General features: G+C 36.1%; 1 protein-coding gene across 2 annotated transcripts in view; it reads left to right on the top strand.

The window, feature by feature from the left end:
- Positions 1 to 19,621, top strand: part of cacnb2a (calcium voltage-gated channel auxiliary subunit beta 2a) — a 168,904-nt gene that overhangs the window by 4,264 nt on the left and 145,019 nt on the right. For both annotated transcript variants that reach the window (XM_088918850.1, XM_088918847.1), the window contains exon 2: positions 543 to 635. In XM_088918850.1, the coding sequence (XP_088774976.1) occupies positions 543 to 635 (93 nt within the window). The remainder of the gene's footprint in view (positions 1 to 542; positions 636 to 19,621) is intronic.

Below are 19,621 nucleotides of genomic sequence, written 5' to 3'. Positions count from 1 at the left end.
TTTATTAAAGCATTAAAGTAGGATGAATTACTAAATTCATAATTGATATTATCCAAAATGTATTTTAAATCCATCCATCCAATTTCTACCTGTTTTATTCAATACAGGGTTGTGGGGGAGCCAGACCCTATCCTGGCAAGCAATGGGCGCAAGGCGGGATACACCCCGGGTGGAATGCCAGTCCATCACAGGGCACTCACAGACACAAACACACACACTAACACCAGGGTGAATTTTCCCAGAAGCCATTTTACAGTACCTACTATTATCTGTTTGGTCAGTTGGAGGAAACCAGAGCATCCTGCAAACATTTGGGTGACATGGGGAGAACATGCAAACTCCACACCGATTCCAGGTCTGCAGTTGACCATTTTGTCACCATGATACAACGGTATTTTAAATACAAATTATGCAAATTAAAAGATGGTAGCTCATCTTAACAGGAAGGGAATTTAAAATGATGAGATAACAGCATTCTACCACCATAGGAATGGCCTTTATGATTTCTGTAGATTGAACCATTTTCTTTTTTATGTTTTAAGCCCCATGGCAAAGGTGCACGGAGAAAAGGGAGATTGAAAGGATCTGATGGAAGTACTTCTTCGGATACCACTTCCAACAGTTTTGTCCGCCAGGTAAGCCAGAGTGTTTTGAATAAAACTTCATGGAAGAAAATTTGTGTACTTTGCATTTATATAGTTTAATAAAGGTGGTTTCCACATTATTTTTATGTTTACATATGAATTAACACTCAGAGTGTACTTGCAGTGCCCTCCAAATTATTGGGACAGTGAAGTTCAAACTGGGATTTCTAATGAAAAATATTGTTACTGATAAGTCCAACTCCTTAGTATCTTATTTGCAATATGAGTCAGTTCAGTTCTAACCTCATAGGTCAGTTGAAAGGTATTGATAATGTTGAACCTCTGTTTTGAAGTAGGAAGGCATCTGGGCAGTTGACCAGTCCCTTGTTAATCAGGTGTTTGTTGTAGGCAATTCATAAAGAGTCCATAGTTGAAAGACAAAATCAAAACCTAAGAACTATGTTAAAGAAAAGCAAGCAATTTTGATGCTGAAAGAAAATAAAAACTTGGTACAGAAATAGGGCATTCCAAAAACAAGTTAACCATGAAAAACAACCACAGTTGGTGATAGAAAAATTACCACAGCTTGTCAGTATAAGCATCAACAACCTCCAGATTGTAGGGGTGAAGGTATCAATGTATCATAGTTTAGAGATCACTGAGACAGAAACATTACAAAGGGAACACTACAAGATGTAAGCCCCTCATCAATACCAAGAACAGAAAAGGGAGATTTAAATTTGTTTGGAGATACAAAGATGAGCCAGGCGAGTTAAGAAGCAAAGTGTTTTGGACAGAGGAGATTAAGATAAACCTTTACCAAAGTGATAGATGTGTTAAAATGAGGAAGAAGAAAGGAACTGACAAGTATGTCACATAATCTGTGAAGCATGGCTTTTGTATGTATGGCTGCCTCTGGAACAGGCTCACTTATATTTGTGGCTGATATCGCTAGTGGTGTCAGCAGCAGAATGAACACTGAAGATTACAAAAACATTTTGTCCTCTTATGAAGAAGAAAATGCTTCCATACTTATTGGGTGGTGCTTTACCATGCAGCATAACAGTGACGCAAGACTTTAGCATTGTTGTGAAAATCAGAATCAAATTTAAAAATAGTCATAAAGTGTGTGATTATATGCATAAAATGATCTTATGTTCCTGGAACTGTATTTTATTCTCAAAATTCTGGCAGGTATTTTAGGATGAAGCACTGAATTTCTCAAATATATAAATTGTTGCTTAACGTTTTTTGATGGATTAAGGGGCTTATATCCACTAAATCTAAGTTGCACATCTAATTGTAGTATACAAAGAGATCTATTGAAACTAGTTTGCTTTTATTTCATTATACAAGTAGAAATAAGAGACATGCTCTGTTTTTAATCAGTCAGAGACGTTTTACATATGAATGCAAGATGGTACATTTAGGATAGATACAGTAATGCAGCAAAACACTTGCAAAATATACAGGAAGAGGCATATAGTATTACCAGTGATGGTTCTGCATTATGTGTGTATTCTGTGGTGCATGTAACTGTATATGTCCAAGTGGAAGTATTTTCAAGAACTCTGTAAGATTTCTTATACCACATGAGGGTGTTTCTAAATTGAGGCTTCTGTAGTTCCAGCTAAGAATGTCCAGTATAAACAAGTTCCCGTACTTTCACACAAACCCTTTCTTTTACGTTTCTAGAAGTAATAAGAGTTTGTGCACTATTGCCCCAAAATAAACAAAGCTAAAGTGACGTAAACATGCCCTAATCTTTAGTAATTTATAAATCAATACTTAAACAGGAAACTTTTGACTATGAATTGTATTGGCATATAGTTTTAGAAATTATTATAAGGTTTCAATAGCATGTTTCTTTCACTAAGACACAAATTGAAATTGGTTTTGTTAATTCTTTGTATTGCTGTGAATAAACAAACTTTCAATGCAGTTTGTAACCTTGAGTATAAATAAAAATGACTGTATTAAATACGGTCATTATAGTATGACGTGTATGAACCTATTGATAACACTTACTGTATTACTGTAAATGACGAGTCTCATTGGTAAGATGTCTTACATTACATGTACAGTTTAAAGTTGTTCTTTTCAACCACTGCATAGCTCAAGGTTATTTTACACAGAGTAGAAAGGAATAGTTGCAGGCATCTGTTAAATTTTGTTAATATAATATAACTTCTTTGTCCAATCTTTATTAAATCTTATGGATTTAATAAATTTAATAAATAATTTAATAATTATCTTACTAGGATATTTAGTTTTGTTTTTGCTCCAGGAATGGAAAACAGCATTTAGCCAGTTTAGATATTGGTGTCTGACACCTTGGCAAAATGCTTAATTCATATAAGTAAAGCATGTTACAACATTCATATACAGAAATATGGCTCTTAACATGTAGTTTTTCACTGTTGTAGCACAAATGAGAAAATGACCGCCAGACAGTAGTTGAAAGAACCTGTCTAAAATGGAGAACCCAATATTAAACAGGTTCTAGCTGAGCATTTTTCCCGAGCATTACAGCAGTTGTTACTCTGAGCCAGGATGAGAAGAAACACTTGGTGATTCCAAACTGCACAAGGAAAAAAAATAAAAACACTGTTGAAATGGTAAAACCCTTGAAACTACCAAATAACTAACCAATTCGAAGCACGTTTACTAGTATTTGTGTATCTTGACGAGAATTCTACTTGGATTTTACTAGCCAAAAGGAATTCAGATATTGCTCTAGAATATTTTTATATTTTACAAATGCCTTTTTAGGAGAACATTAAGCCATTTTGTAAAAGGAAAGTAGACTACTGATAATCTGATATACTGATTATAAACTTAAAAGGATTAGACTGTCAACTCCGCAACATAGAGTATGATTTTGTCAGATGTTGGAACAAGAGCAAAACAAATTTTCAAGTGGTCTGCTCGGTTAACCACAAACAGGCATTGAAAAATTAATGAATAAATGTGGGACTCCTAAATGGCCTAAATCCTAATCGACCCATAAAGGCACTTACTCAGAATGCAGGTGGAGTCCCATGGCCTGGACATCATTGGTGTGACTTACTGGGTGCTTACGGGCTTACAATCAACGATAAGGGACACACTGTCTACATGTGCTTGTTCTTTTCCTTCAGTATCCATATCCTTCAGTTGAATCCATAAGCCAAGTTGTAAACAATAAATTGTTCCAAAATGGATGAAAAATTGGTGATTTCCAATTTAATGTAAAAAACAAGAGCTTCCTTATTTGGTAGTATAGTGTGTTTTGTTTCTTGTAGGACATCTATAAATGGATATTGGTCTCTAATGTGTATGTACAGTAGTGCTTGAAAAATCTGGCATGCTCAATTTAATTTTTCGCAAAGTAAAGTAGTGATGAAATAACATTTTGTCAGTGAAAAATTACAATATAAACACCACTTTTACAGTGAAAGGCAGATACTGTATATGTGTAATGCACATTGTATACTGTAATTACTGTATAATATTGTAATGCTGGAGGGTGTGGTGGTTAGGGATGGTGCCTCATACAATGGTTCTTGGATCTTTGGTTGAGTTTTGGCCTGATAAAACTGTTTTCACCATACATATTGAAGTGGAAGAAAAAAAATGTTTTGTAGTTTGTATTATTTACAGCATTAATTGCCTTTTCCTCACTTGTCATGATCTTGACAAAAGGTCGGGCCATGCAGATGTGATCTTGTCGGTGTGTTAGAAAAAATAAAGGCGCTTTGCCCCAGGTGGGCAAATTACCCCCCCCCCCCCCCCGGGGATGAATGAAGTATTTTGAATTGAATTGAAATAGCAATATTTCTCAAGTTTACCGGAATGTAGTTAAATGTTTAGTTTTATAGCAGCCTCCATGAAGTTGGTCCCATACAAATTGCACAAACCATGAAACCCACTGTATTCATTAGTAATCCATTAGTGCCAGTTTGTGCCATTGAAAATAGCTTCAGAGCTACTTTCAGCCTCAAGGTATACAGTAGCACCTTATTTTTTGGGGCGTGACATCAAGCAGCACTCCTACAACATCACAGTAGAACTGAACCGGTCTCATTTGTTAGTGTCCCATTAGTGCAGGTTTGTACAGGTTTAAAATAGCATCCAAGCTATAAGATAAAATGCCTTATTTATTGTTAATCACATGACTGTCTACATGAAACACCCATTCCTCAGGACCACTACAGACTTTCCCTTGCTACTTCATGGAGCTGCCCTTGTATCAATTCCTGGGATGGTATCTATGTGGAGTTTGCATGTTCTCTACCCATTTACTTGGACACTACTTTCTACGGCATGTACAGACACTAACAGAGCACTGACAACTGATATGCAGGGTGGCTGAGTGACATCTCACTCCCAAAAAACGAAGGTGTTATATCTTGGGAATGAAAGCAGCACAAATGCTATTTCAACTGCACAAACAGAGCACTAACAACTACAGTGGTGTGAAAAAGTGTTTGCCCCCTTCCTGATCTCTTATTTTTTTGCATGTTTGTCACACTGAAATGTTTCAGATCATCAAACAAATTGAAATATTAGACAAAGATAACACAAGTAAACACAAAATGCAGTTTTTAAATGAAGGTTTTTATTATTAAGGGAAAAAAAAATCCAAACCTACAGTACATGGCCCTGTGTGAAAAAGTGATTGCCCCCTAAACCTAATAACTGGTTGGGCCACCCTTAGCAGCAACAACTGCAATCAAGCGTTTGCGATAACTGGCAATGAGTCTTTTACAGCGCTGTGGAGGAATTTTGGCCCACTCATCTTTGCAGAATTGTTGTAATTCAGCCACATTGGAGGGTTTTTGAGCCTTAACCACTTTTTTAAGGTCATGCCACAACATCTCAATTGGATTCAGGTCAGGACTTTGACTAGGCCACTCCAAAGTCTTCATTTTGTTTTTCTTAAGCCATTCAGAGGTGGACTTGCTGGTGTGTTTTGGATCATTGTCCTGCTGCAGAACCCAAGTGCGCTTCAGCTTGAGGTCACGAACAGATTGCCGGACATTCTCCTTCAGGATTTTTTGGTAGACAGCAGAATTCATGGTTCCATTTACCACAGCAAGTCTTCCAGGTCCTGAAGCAGCAAAACAGCCCCAGACCATCACACTACCACCACCATATTTTACTGTTGGTATGATGTTCCTTTTCTGAAATGCTGTGTTACTTTTACGCCAGATGTAATGGGACACACACCTTCCAAAAAGTTCAACTTTTGTCTCGTCAGTCCACAGAGTATTTTCCCAAAAGTCTTGGGGATCATCAAGATGTTTTCTGGCAAAACTGAGATGAGCCTTTATGTTGTTTTTGCTCAGCAGTGGTTTTCGTCTTGGAACTCTGCCATGCAGGCCATTTTTGCCCAGTCTCTTTCTTATGGTGAAGTCATGAACACTGACCTTAACTGAGGCAAGTGAAGCCTGCAGTTCTTTGGATGTTGTTGTGGGGCTTTTTCTGACCTCTTGAATGAGTCGTCGCTGCGCTCTTGGGGTAATTTTAGTCGGCCAGCCACTCCTGGGAAGGTTCACCACTGTTCCATGTTTTCGCCATTTGTGGATAATGGCTCTCACTGTGGTTCGCTGGAGTACCAACGCTTTAGAAATGGCTTTATAACCGTTTCCAGACTGATAAATCTCAATTACTCTGTTTCTCATTTGTTCCTGAATTTCTTTGGATCGCAGCATGATGTCTAGCTTTTGAGGATCTTTTGGTCTACTTCACTTTGTCAGGCAGGTCCTATTTAAGTGATTTCTTGATTGAGAACAAGTGTGGCAGTAATCAGGCCTGGGTGTGGCTAGAGAAATTGAACTCAGCTTTCCAAAGATGTGATAAACCACAGTTGATTTATGTTTTAACAGGGGGGGCAATCACTTTTTCACACAGGGCCATGTAGGTTTGGATTTTTTTTTTCCCTTAATAATAAAAACCTTCATTTAAAAACTGCATTTTGTGTTTACTTGTGTTATCTTTGTCTAATATTTCAATTTGTTTGATGATCTGAAACATTTCAGTGTGACAAACATGCAAAAAAATAAGAAATCAGGAAGGGGGCAAACACTTTTTCACACCACTGTATAATGGCTTTCATTGCTTTCAGTGCTGCTTGTAGGGGGGAGCAACTTCATGAAGCTTATTATAGAATTTGCTAGAACTACCAAAATTATGCCCATATTATTGGAAATAAATCTTTTCTGTCTACTGTACAATGGGTTTGAATTACACTTGGGAACCCAGTTTGATGTAATGTAGATGTCAGGATAGTGGACAACAGAAATATAATGGTGAAGTATTAAGACATTGTATGTAATTTACACAAATATCTAATACTATTTACTTATAGCCACATAATATTAATCTTGTATCCTTAACTATGTTCTTATTTGTTGTGATTCTTTGACATTGTGACTCAAGGTGATCACGGCTCCTGCTTACATACAGTAATTACTTGACTATTTAACCTGCTTTTAAGTGTATTGTTTTTGCTGAGTTTGTATGAATGTGGAAGACTGCAATCTTCTTTACGTCATAGCTGGAGTGAAGTAAACATGCTCCTTCATCCAACTTTGTGAAACACTGTAACATACAGTAGAATGTACTGTATGTCTTACAGAAATAAACTTACAAGTGTGATTTGAACGTGTATAATATGATACAACATCGTGTCTCTCCAGGAATAATGTCATAGTCTGAATATCCCGAGTCACTAATTTTGCCCCCCGCTAGGTTTTTATGGGGTCATTAAATCTGTTTAATGGCCCAGATTTTTTCATCTTGGAAGAAAGGAAAAATCCTTTAATTTAAAAAAAAGTCTCAATGAATTTTAATGAGCAAAAATTGCCATGTGTGTTGAAAAAACAGCCCTCCCCTGGCTGTGTGAATTTTTTATCATTTCTAGGACAGCTAATTATACCCGTCAATCTTAATGCAGTTGCTCCATGCTGTATTATACAGGACATAACAGAATGCAGTTATACAGTTTATAAAGTAAATCAGCTCCAGATTGCCTTGGTATATTTTCACTGCTTAATTTTATTATACCTTGGTATTTATTATCTCAGACAATTTAGGTTTGGAAACACGCATACTGGTTAAGGGCTGGATAATGCATGATGTACCCCCACATTTGCTTTCATGTCTATATAAATGCATTCTATCAGAAGAGTAGTGCTGTGTAGCTTGAAATACCCCTAACAAATGTCAGGGGTATTTACATACAGTAGTAGTATTTACTATGTACTGTTTATGAAAAGTACTCCCTGAACTGTCTGAATCTGTCCTCTAAATGATTACTAACTGCTACAGTTCTGAAGTTTCCTGTTGGAGCTTCTGTAAGTTCAAATAGCTGTGTACAGTACATCATGATTCACTTGTACAGCATCATCATCCATAAAAACGCAATGTGCATTGGTAAAGGTACAGTATGTGAGTGTGCCTGCAGCGAGAGAATCAAAACCACTCACCTTATTGAAGGCCAGTTCTCTCATGAAGAAGTGTTTAAAATCCTAAAGATAAGAACTTCACATAATTTTAATAGTTCTACTGTTTCAGCCAGCAGCCCTTAACATTTCTGATACTTTGAATTAAGGTGAAGAAATGTCCTACAAAATGTATTGTACAGTAGGTTAATAGATTTGATGTAATGTTAGTGCACCAACACTGCAATTATCATTTAATTATCATTTTATCAGTCTTTTTTCCTGTTGTGTTAATCTCAAGATTTGGTACATCTGTGAAATGGGTGCTAAAACATTTTTCATCAGTGAGGCTCAGGTTGCCAGAGTTCCTAATTTCGTCACATTATGAGATGGGAGGCATTACTTTTAGGAAAGTGTTGACACTGAATATTGCAACGTCAGTTTGCCAAACAAGACTGTACTGCAGGAATTGAGATACAACTAATGAATGCGTGATTTAAAAAATGGATTATAGAGGAATATGCTAGTTTTATTGAAGATCTAGTACTCTGTGTTTTGTGAGAATGAACAGTTGCAAAATTTAATAAATGTAGTATCTGTGTACTTTCAGAGACTGTGTTATATACTGTTAAATATTTGTTTTTTTTTGCAGCACATACTGTACTGTATCTGGTACTACAGTGGACAGCTGATGATTCCATTGGAATTTATGAAATAATCAGCTGGACAGAGGGCAGACGCCTTGCTCACCCATTAAATTAAATACTTACCCTGTAGTAGGTGACAAGATTGCAAAGTTGTGCCAGTAAAGCTGAAGCCCAAAAATCCAAAGAGCAAAGACCTAAAGGGAGCCTGAAGCTGTTTGCTTAAAGAATGGGAGTGTAACCTAATTTTATTTTTTCCTCTCCTGTAATTTAGTCACTCACTGCCAAATTTTGTATACCCCAGAGAATTTGTATCTCAAATTTTCTATGCCTCACAACTGAAATTACATTATCAACCCTGATAATCTGTATTGTACGTTATTTGTTGTGGAATTTGAATGTGTGGTGTGGCAAACAGTTACTGTAAATGCAAACATGAAAAGGTTTGTTTTTGTTTGTTTAGATTTGATAAATAATACACAGTTATTGCAGTGTTGGAGCCCTGATTCAATTCCAGATCTGGGGTGGTATCTCTTTGGACTTTGTATCTTCTCCCGGTGTTCATGGGTTTCCTCTGGGTACTCCGGTTTTCTCCTACAGTCCAAAATCATTCTGGTAAGTTAATTGGCTACACAGAAAATCGGCCCTTGTGTGAGTGCGTGTCTGGATTTGTGTCTGTCATCTCATCCAGGCTATGTCCTGCCTCGTGCCGATTGCTTGCCGGAAATGGCTCTGGCTCCCCCACAGCCCTGAATTTGAAGAAGCAGTCAGTGGATAGATGTACAGTGTGGAGTAATACACATTTTATACAACAACAACATAAACAATGACTTTTTTATGTCTTGTGTTTTAGGTATGCTGTTTCTTCTTGATTTTAAATCAGAAACCAAGCGTTGCAGAACAGCATTTGAATTTTGCTGTTTTTGTAAAATGAAAATTATAGTGAGCAATTATGTTTGACACTGCCTGCAAAAACAATCGGAGTGTATCAGGATATGAAAAAGGGATGGAAGGAGAGATTTAATAACATTCATCATAGTAACTATGTAGCAATTCATTTGATGACCATCTCAGTTTCAGCATAGGTGATGTTCAGGACAAATGTAATAATTTCTTCTATAACATGCAGTTATAGCAGTGACATTTTGTTTGCAGTTATCTATAATATGACAAAGAGACATCTCTGCTTTTTTCTGATGAATACTGTTTTTAATGTAAGTGATACTTTACATACAGTACTGTAGCTTAATCTGTCAGGACTTCCCTTAAATAAAAATAAATTCTCACTGTGATAAAGTCTTTTGAGGTGTACTCTGTAAGGAAAGGTAAAGCGGGTGTGTCTGAGCAGCTGTTTTAGATGAATAAGTTGAGCTTCAAAACAGTATTAACCCTTGTGAGATTTATCGTGGTGAATCTGTATGGTGATTTTTATTACTACATTTTTATGCTTACACTATGCCTTATCCCTAAGGTAGTTTGTTATGGTTTTCCATAGTTTGTATAATGCAATATTGTAATATCATATTTCTTTATTACACTGCACTGGGGTTTTACAGTACCATGGTATTTCATAACTCTAATAAAAGATGTACACTGCAGATGGACAGAATAGTAGGACAAAAGAATACTGAATACTGTACTAAACAAGATTTCCTGACCTCCGCCTAATACAGTAAGCTGGTAGTAGTGTAGTCCTAATTTTTTTTCAAAAGCATGTACTATTTATTTCTCTGTGCTGGAAGTGCAACCCAGTATAGCAGAACCACAGCAGGGCTTCAGCTAGTCCATGTGACTATGCCATAGTTTTAGCTTATGTCAGCAGTACAGGCGTAAGCGTTCACCAGCATGAGGCTGCCCACTGCATAGTATGAACAAATGTTTAAAGCTCTGCCAGGTGGATGTTAGATCAGAGACTTGCCTTTACTGAAGACTATGGGCGATGCAGAACTGATGGCAAAGAGCCACTTTGAGCCAAAGTGAAAGATATAGTGACTCGCAAATTGGCCCAAGCGTGGGTGATCAGGAGGAATGTGCAACGAGCTTCAGCAAACACAGATATGCAAAACTTGGGCTGAAAGCAAAACAGAACAAAGCAAGTGTAAGTTTGATATAGAACTCAACTTTATATTTAATATTAATATATCACAATGTCATGAATAATAATAATGGTATTTATTTGTCTCTATCAAGACATTCACTTTTCATGCAGAAAGTGTAAGATCTTCATTACATATGGTAAAAATACATAAAACATGCCAGTTATTTGCCTGTTACCCATGGTGGTTAGTGGCTGTTGTTCAGTTCTAGAGAGCATAATCTTAAAGGAAAAGATGCTACTTATTTTTGATAAATGTTATTTTTATTGGCTTATTAGTCATCATTCCTAGATGGGGTACCTCTCTTGGGAGGTTATCTTGTGACCTGACATTTCCAGGCATACTGTAATAGTTTTTTGGAATACGTCTCCTGTGAAGCTGCTGCAAGTTAATTCCCATGCCTGTGCTGAATATGCATGATGAATATTACATGAATGGCAAAGTACAAGTGGCAAAAAACAACTGGTTTAACTGGAGCAGACACTTGTTGCATAATACGTTTATGGCCAGATGTTTTACTTCAGACATCTATTGCTAAAATACTCTTGGGAGTATCTTAACCAGCTTTATTTCTCTGTTCTGTTTACATACAGATGTAAGCAGAAGTTGTCTTATTATATTTAAACTTTGCACACAAAAATAACCACACTTGGGTATTTTGTAGTTTGGAAAACAGTTGCAGGAAAACATTGGTTCTGACTTGTATGGTATTCTGTACATGCTTTATATAGAACAAAATTTCAGTTTGAACGGATGGAGAACCGGACTAGATTTTGGATAACTGATTTGGCACTGAAGCATAAAATTTAAATTGCACCAGGCACTTTTACACAAAAACTAATGGATATTCAGCATCATCTACAGTCCATATTCCCAGTGAGTCTTTGGCCTCTCCTATATCTTTCCTTAGTCAACATCAATATGAGGAAAGGTTTCATCGTCTGGGAGAAAATACCTCTGACTGTCCATTATTTCTGAATTGATCTCTTTCTGTGATCTCTCACTTCCCTGGGTGTACAAGGCAGATTCAGTGCTGTTGTCTGGACAACTCCAGTTACACAGAAAATTAACTGGTGAAGACAAAATTAAGCAACTCTTCAGATAAAATAAGAGTCCTCACACTAAAGCCAAATAATATGAAATATATTTACTTATCCAGTGTAATGTGTTTCATTTCTTTTCCCCAAACTTATTAAAAAACGTTTGTGTTCAGGTTCCAGAGCTGTGGAAGTCTCTGCATGAGAAGATTGCTCTCACCATCTGTTTTTAAAATTGAGCTATATGATCTTAGTTTTCTGATTGACAGCTGTTATATTGATTTAATCTGTTTATGTATTTTTTACATTTTTGTGTGTATCATTTATCATCTATTTTTTATATATATTATACATATATTTTTGCCTTTCATACCACTTTACAAATAGTTTTTTGTGTAATTGTGTTGTTAAATTGTCATCACAACAGTTGTTAGTCTCTCCATCTGCACTTTTTCAACTTACCAGCTGTGCTTAATGCTTTAGTGATTTGCATGCCAAATTTCTGTATTGTCTCCTAAAAGCAGGTTTGACCTGCAATTTCTAAGCTTGTTCTAAGCAATTTTTAAGGAAATGCTTATTCTACAAATGTGCATATGGTATATGATTCAAGATCAATGATTACAAACATCATAGCCAAGGTTCCCTAGTTGTTCACCATTCTTTTATCCTTAAGAACAGCTACATTTTTACCAGCTGGGTGAAGAGAAATGTTTTCAAATGATTCTTCCTCTTATCTTGTCTTATACTTCACGAGTAGTGCCAAGCTGTGATGCTGGTGAGAAAGACAGAGACAATGTACTCCAAAACACTTTTGTTTCTGCTGAGCATTACATAGACTGGAGTAGGACGTTAGGCTACACGTCAAGTTGTGACAACACAACTGATAATCCCGGTATGTTTGTGCTGCAGCAGTCCAATCTTTGTACATTTGGACCTATAGTAAGTGTTGAGATGTTGTTAACATAAACTGGTGTATTCATTTATGTTTTTTTTTTACAATGACAGCATTGCACTTTTATGGCTCCACATACTATATATAACAACACTTCATTTTTGGATGCTAAACCATTTTAAAATGATCATATTGCCTTGATTATACAGCTTTTTTGGCTTTACCTTATTTTCCTGTGCAAAGTTTAAATTAAAACCAACAATTATTCAAGATAGGAATGAATTTGGTGGCCAAGTGAGTTTTATTTTTCATTATTTCCAATAAGGTGACAGTTTTGTCTAGACTTTCTCAATTGCTTTTTACCCTTAGAATAACGTTTTGTACATCTGCCTCTTAAGTTATTTAGTTCTCAAACTTTTTTTTGCATAAGAGAAATGATTGCCATGACAATTTTATGTGATGATCAATAATACAGTCTCCCACCCTTTCCTGTCTCTGTCAGAGGGATAAGGAAGAAGCGTGATCTGTTGATGTAAGATGAGTGGGCGCTTCTTCCCTTAGGATCCAATTGCACATAGCTCCCAGAACTGGAGGTGTACCCTACATATCTTGGCTTCAATTGGTTTACCTTGGGAAGGGACAATTAAGAGGATGGATCCACAGGCCCTACTCTCATACTGATCATCTGGATTTAAAAATCCTCAGAGTAATGTAGCACAGAAAGCCAAAAGGTAGACAAGGACTTATATTTATCTTAAAAATCTTAAAAATCAGCTAGGAAGCTGAAAGAAGAAAATGAGAAAACACAAATTTTGACATAGTGTTTTTTAATGGATAGGTCCTGTAGTAATATAATAATAATAAGCTTTATTTTATATAGCGCCTTTAAAGGTGGCTTCTCAAAGCGCTTTACAGGATGACAACAACAATAAATAAGATGAATATACAAGATAAAACACAATTACAAGATATAGAGGACACTGTGGATGGTGGTACTAAGAAAAGCAGAGGGGTGAAGAATGGAACCAGTTAAGTAAAGGCTTTTCTGAAGAAGAGGGTTTTGAGTCTGGATTTGAAGGAGTTTAGAGAAGGTGACACTCTGATATCCTTGGGCAGAGAGTTCCAGAGCTTGGGAGCATAACAGGAGAAGGCCCTGTCACCCATACAATGTAGACGGGCTTGGAGGACAGTAAGGAGAGCAGAATTAGAAGAGGTGGGGAGTAGGGTGATAATAGTTCAGACAGGTACTGAGGTGCCAAGCCATGCAGAGCCTTATAGATGAGCATGAGGATTTTAAAGGATTTGTAGTCTTCCAGTTATTACCAATCAAGCTGAAATGGGTTTATAATTGAGATGTCACATTGGAATTTATACTCTCAAAATATATGTAAGTTAAAATGTTCCATTATCTCAGGACACTGAAGAGCTCCACTGTCCTGATGTAATGGATTATTATACCATATTGGGAGTATATTGCACAAAAGACATTAATTTTAAAAATATGAAAAAGCCAATATTATACACTTTTCTTTTTAGGTATACTGTACTATATGTAACTTTCAAAGAAAGTTTGAATACTTCACTTAGTCAGCATCTGTAGTTGAACATATTTACCATTTTTCTTTCCAGTGCATGATGGGTAAAAATGGATATGAGTTAATGCAGCTTTCAAAATCTTAACCCGAGAATTACTGAAGGGATGTGATTAAAATTTATTGAATGAATGCATTGTAGCTGCTGTAGCCATACAGTATGTACTGTATAAGCTTTAAACTGCCTGTTAGGACCATGTTTCTTACTCTTTTGGGGGTTGTGTTCTCCCTGTGGGCAAACTGCCAACACCACAATAAACACATTTCATGTAGTAGTAATTTGTAGTGTGTCTGTAGCTTAACCACATGCCAGAATGGGCTCTTTTACAGTAACTGATGGACAGCAGAAATATTAACCTGTGTCTTTTGACAAATCCTGCAGTTGTTTTAAAGTTCATGAGTACTGTAGTGGCTAGGGTTTTGTACAGGATACTGTAGGCTGCATTCACCCACTTGGTGAAGAACATTTTCAAGCCCCCCTTGATCAGCATTTTCAGCTCACAGCCCACTCTGCCTCTCTGGCAGAACTCTTGGTGGCAAAGGTTCAGCTGGCCTGCACACTCCACTGTTGAGTCAGCGTGTTGATTGTTTTCGTGATACAAGCAATAGCTATGACTTCTTTTCCCAGCCAAGTTTTGTCTGCATTGAGTTCCTCTTTTAAATATCTTTAAATAATTTATGTAGCTTATTCCACTGAAATATTAAATATTTAAGATGAGATGCAGTTGATCTGGAGTTCTAGTTTTTAATTTGTTTTTCTAATCCTGTCTTGACATTTTATATTGCAACCAAATTAAGACAACTCCTGAGACCATTGTTTACACAGGATTCCTAAATGGAGTGTATTTTTATAAGCTGTTAGAGATGTTGAGTGTGTATTTACTGAGAGTCATTTATACTTATGTTAGTGTCATATTCTTGATGGCTAAACTTTTTTTTCCCAGAGTGATGTGATCAAATGGACTTCATGTAGGAAAGGTTTTTTATTTAATTTTCTAGCTGCAGTTTTTGGCTTCATCCAAGTTGATGTTGTTTGAGGTGCTCTTTCCTCTCAGCAATGTTTGCCAGCAACAATACCAGGGAAAGGGGGCACTATCTTCTCACTCTGCCTTGTTTAACAAAGCCAAGAAAGCAGTTAGAGGCTTGGGAGGAGGGGGCAAATTAAAATGCTTAGCAAGGCTGATATTTAGTGGTGCCTTTAAAAAAGCAATCTCCTTGTTTTTCATTGGACGGACCAATATTCTCAATTACCTGAGAGTCGTGTATTAATATTGACCAGTTCAAACAGGGCTAAAAGTTGGAAAGCAAGCTGCGGTATGTAAAAAGACAAATTCCTAATGCAAGAAATTGTACAGGGCTAATAAAGTGATCTCTTATTAAGTATCATATGTTGAAGTAGTGTTCAATGGGTAGCAGAGGTTCTTTTATCGAGACATTTGGGTCTGGAATTCAGCAGGTTTACCACTTCTCTTTAAGTTGTCAACAGCTGAGGGGGATGGATAAATTATTATAGTTCAACCTTAAATGGATCAATATAAAACTTCTAACAGATGAATAGGTGTTTAGAACTTAAGGAGACATACCATAAAAAAAATATCGCATTCTGGAAGCCTAAAACTGGAATTGGGAACCTCTGGCTTATAACATGTTGGCTGAATCTGGGAAAAGACAGCCAACAGAAAGGAATTTCTGTAACTAAAATAGCACATCCCCATTAAGTATGTAGTGGAAATCTGCTGCACTTTACCCTTTTAAATGCACAGTAAGGAAAGAATAAGCTTAACACAACTGTTTTATGATTTGAGGTGTTCTTGTTATGTATTGTATTTGGAGAACCAAGAAGTCAGCACTCTCTTTATGAAAATAAGATAAGTCCGGGCAATAAATAAAAGCTACACATTTTCTGGCTTTCAAGACTTCAGCACATTTCTAAACCTACATTCCATTCACATCATGTATATTTTTCGTTTCATTGTTAAATGCTGACCATTTACTGAGCAGTTTTTATCTTTAAAACAATTCCAGATATGTCTGTCTCATTTTCAAACAGCACAAAGCAGAATGTGCATGTATAAAAAATTAAAGTAAAAATTGGAAAATTGAAGAAAATGTCTTCTCTGTTATGGCAAAGAAGAAGTGAAGTGCATCAGTATATCTGTATTAAACTAAGATTCTCCATTCTCTATTGGCGTCTGTTGATCTTAGTGAGACACTAATTAACAGGCCCTACACACTCCCTGTGAACATTTGGGGGTCCAGTGATGAACATAAACTTTGACATAACACAACACATGAACTGCGGAACAAGAAAACAATATGAATAATTGTGTATATGGTATTACCAATCCTTGAGAGTCTATACTTGTTCTGCATCTTATTTGTCATATTCTGGCTGAGCTCTCGGTTACTTAATGTACATACTTTTTTAAGTCTGAAGTCTCCAATGTGTTTAGATCTGCAAACCATTAAAAAGGTCTAGGCCTATGTAAATAGTTTAATTAAGAAATCAGGACCACAGCTGGAACAAAAGCCTGAAGCCACATCAAGTTAAATGAGTAAAACCTTTATGACAGAACTAATTGTGCCAGACTTTTGTTTTATATACAGAGCAAAGTAAGCCCGTAGTGGTTAAAAAAATCACTTATTCATTAATATTTACTCTCTATATTTATCCTATGAAATTCATCATATTGGTTTTGCTTGTATAGTGCTCTTAAGAGTGAATATATTTATGTGTACAGTGGGTCTAGAGTGTTTTTAGGGCTGTGCTTGGGAAAGGCTACTGCTCTAAAGAATGCACCAGGGAGTGCAATTAGAGGAGATTATTTACATTTTATTTACTTTATTATTTTAGGATGCTTGGGTTTGGGAAAATAAATATATTTTTTAATGTCATTGCTACTCTGTACTATGTGATGTTTTACATGCAAATGTTAGAATGTCATAATCCAATTCAATGTGTATAAGCAGAATATTTGCATAACATATAAAGTGCAGCTGAGAAAAAGTCGTATATTCTTTAGAAGACCTCTGAAATTGTGAGTTTTGTGTGCCAAGCCAACCAGTAATTTATAAGATAGGAGTCAAAAATCTTCTCATCCCCCTCCAGAGTCTTCTTGATTGAAGATAGTCTGTATGATTGTTGCCATAGGAACAAGACCTTTTACTTCCTTCAGTCTCTGTTACCATGGTTTTTGAAGGGCTAATGCATACACAGTAACACAGTGTACTGTTTAGGTATTGCACGAGAGAACCTTCGCAATGAAACAGTTTTTTACTTCATGCACACATAAAAAGCTTTTGGGTTAAATCTGTTATTTACCATGAAATGTTTTCAAGTAAACCCACAAATCACTGGTTAAAATCCAAACTTTTGTCTCAAATAACTACTGTTTAATGTGGTTTTACAAACTCAGGCCAATAGTGCCTGCTTGCTTGTTTATTTGTTTATATGTATACTTTTATGTCTGTCTTTTATTTTTATTCATTTACTAATGTTTTTCTGTGTAGAGAAGAGCCATTTAAGCTAGAACTTACATTAACAAAATTGACCTACATCTTAGGAAAAACTTAAAAAAACATTTTTGTACATACAGTGTAAGTAAAAAACACATATGATTTTATACATCCACTATTCTTCAGAATTTAATTAGAAGTACTGTACAAAGATGAGCCAGGAGAGCTTTGGAACAAAATGTTATGGACAGATAAGACCATGATAAGAGAGGAAAAGGTTAAAGTATTGTGGAAGAAAGGAGCTGCTCCAAAGAACACCACCTCATCTGTGAAGCTTGGTAGAGGTAATGCATAGTCTAGGCTTGGATTGCCATAAACTGGTTCAGAAAAATGTTTTCTGTTCTATAGATGAAAATGTTTCCATATGTATTGGTTAATGCTTCTCCATGCATGACTAAGATGCAAAACATACAGCAAATTCACCCAAGGAGTTCAGCAGGAGAATGAAGTGGAAAATGGCCACCCTGGCCAAGATTTAAATCCAACTGGGTTTGAATTGTACATTGGGAAGAAAAAATCAAAGTTTTAACACACTAAGAATAAAGGAAAAGAATAAAGGCTTGGGAATCTCACATTATTACACAAAGTATTTGGTGAGTTACAGTAAGTGGATCATAGACATCATACAATTATTACCTTACAGGGATATGCAACCAAATAGTTTTAAACTCTGAAACTGACTTAATATGAATCGGTCACAATACCTATGGCCACTTGAAATCATTGGGTTGAGCACACGGTACGTAAATGAATATTGCACTTTTATTTATATTACACTTATGATCACCAATACAATTTAAAAACATCCAATTTTGTTTCACTACTTTTGGGGGAAAAAGTGTACAATATAGGAAGCTCTGAGCTTCTTTCCATGGTGTTAAGTGGACAAATCAGCATGTGACTCTCCTTTGGATGGGATGCCTTTTCACCACAGGGGTCACCCCTGGCAATGCTGACTCCCATTTATACAGCGGGGGGAAATGGAGCAATCTGGGTAAAACATCTGCAGCTGGGATCAGAAACCTTAACCTATTAGTTAAGACTCCAGAAACTTGCTCTCCTTTGCTGCCCACACACTGTATAGAGTATATGTTGTTATAATTTATTGGTGTAGTAAGATAACATTAGATGAAAACCCTGATGCATTATTTTATCAGTATAGTTTGGATAGGTTGTAAATAAAAATAAGGGAATAGAGAATACATTTACTTTGTCACTAAGAAATTGAGAAGTGTTCACTGATTTTCAACAATATGCCAATACAATACTTAAAGTCTTTGGTCCTTGTTATTAGCCAATGTTTCCATGACCTTTTGAAATAACACAGAAGAACATTATGGGAAACATTTTCATGTATGGGAGTGCTCTCTTTTAATAGGGGATTCACAAGTCTCCCAGAGTTAGACATTAGCTGCTCAATTTAGGAATTATGAAGAATTCATGAAGAACACCAGGTAAAGTTAAAAAAGTTTGCCCAGCCCAGTACTGTATATACCCTCTTTGCGATGTTGGTGTTAATGTTTTTTACATACAGTATAACCTCATAACTCGAATAAATATATTCCTTATGTGAAAGGAAATGAGAAAAAACTATTGTATCAGTCAGGAAAAAAACAGGTAACTATTTTTTAACTTTTGTAAAGTTAAAAAAAAGGTTTGTTGCTTTTATGGAAAAGGAACAAAGATATTTTTTCTATACTATTTCTTATATATAAACAGTTTTGTGAAATTTCAGTACAGTATAGTGGCTTTATGTTTTCAACAGTAGTAGTTTTCAATAAACAGAACATAATGGCAGGCTGGTGACCATCTTGAATGATGCAAGAATTTATG

This window comes from Atractosteus spatula, chromosome 6, assembly GCF_055471065.1.
Source record: "Atractosteus spatula isolate fAtrSpa1 chromosome 6, fAtrSpa1.hap1, whole genome shotgun sequence".
Taxonomy (NCBI): domain Eukaryota; kingdom Metazoa; phylum Chordata; class Actinopteri; order Semionotiformes; family Lepisosteidae; genus Atractosteus; species Atractosteus spatula.
Note: the sequence above shows the minus strand (reverse complement) of the source record. Positions and strands in the feature narration are given on the sequence as shown.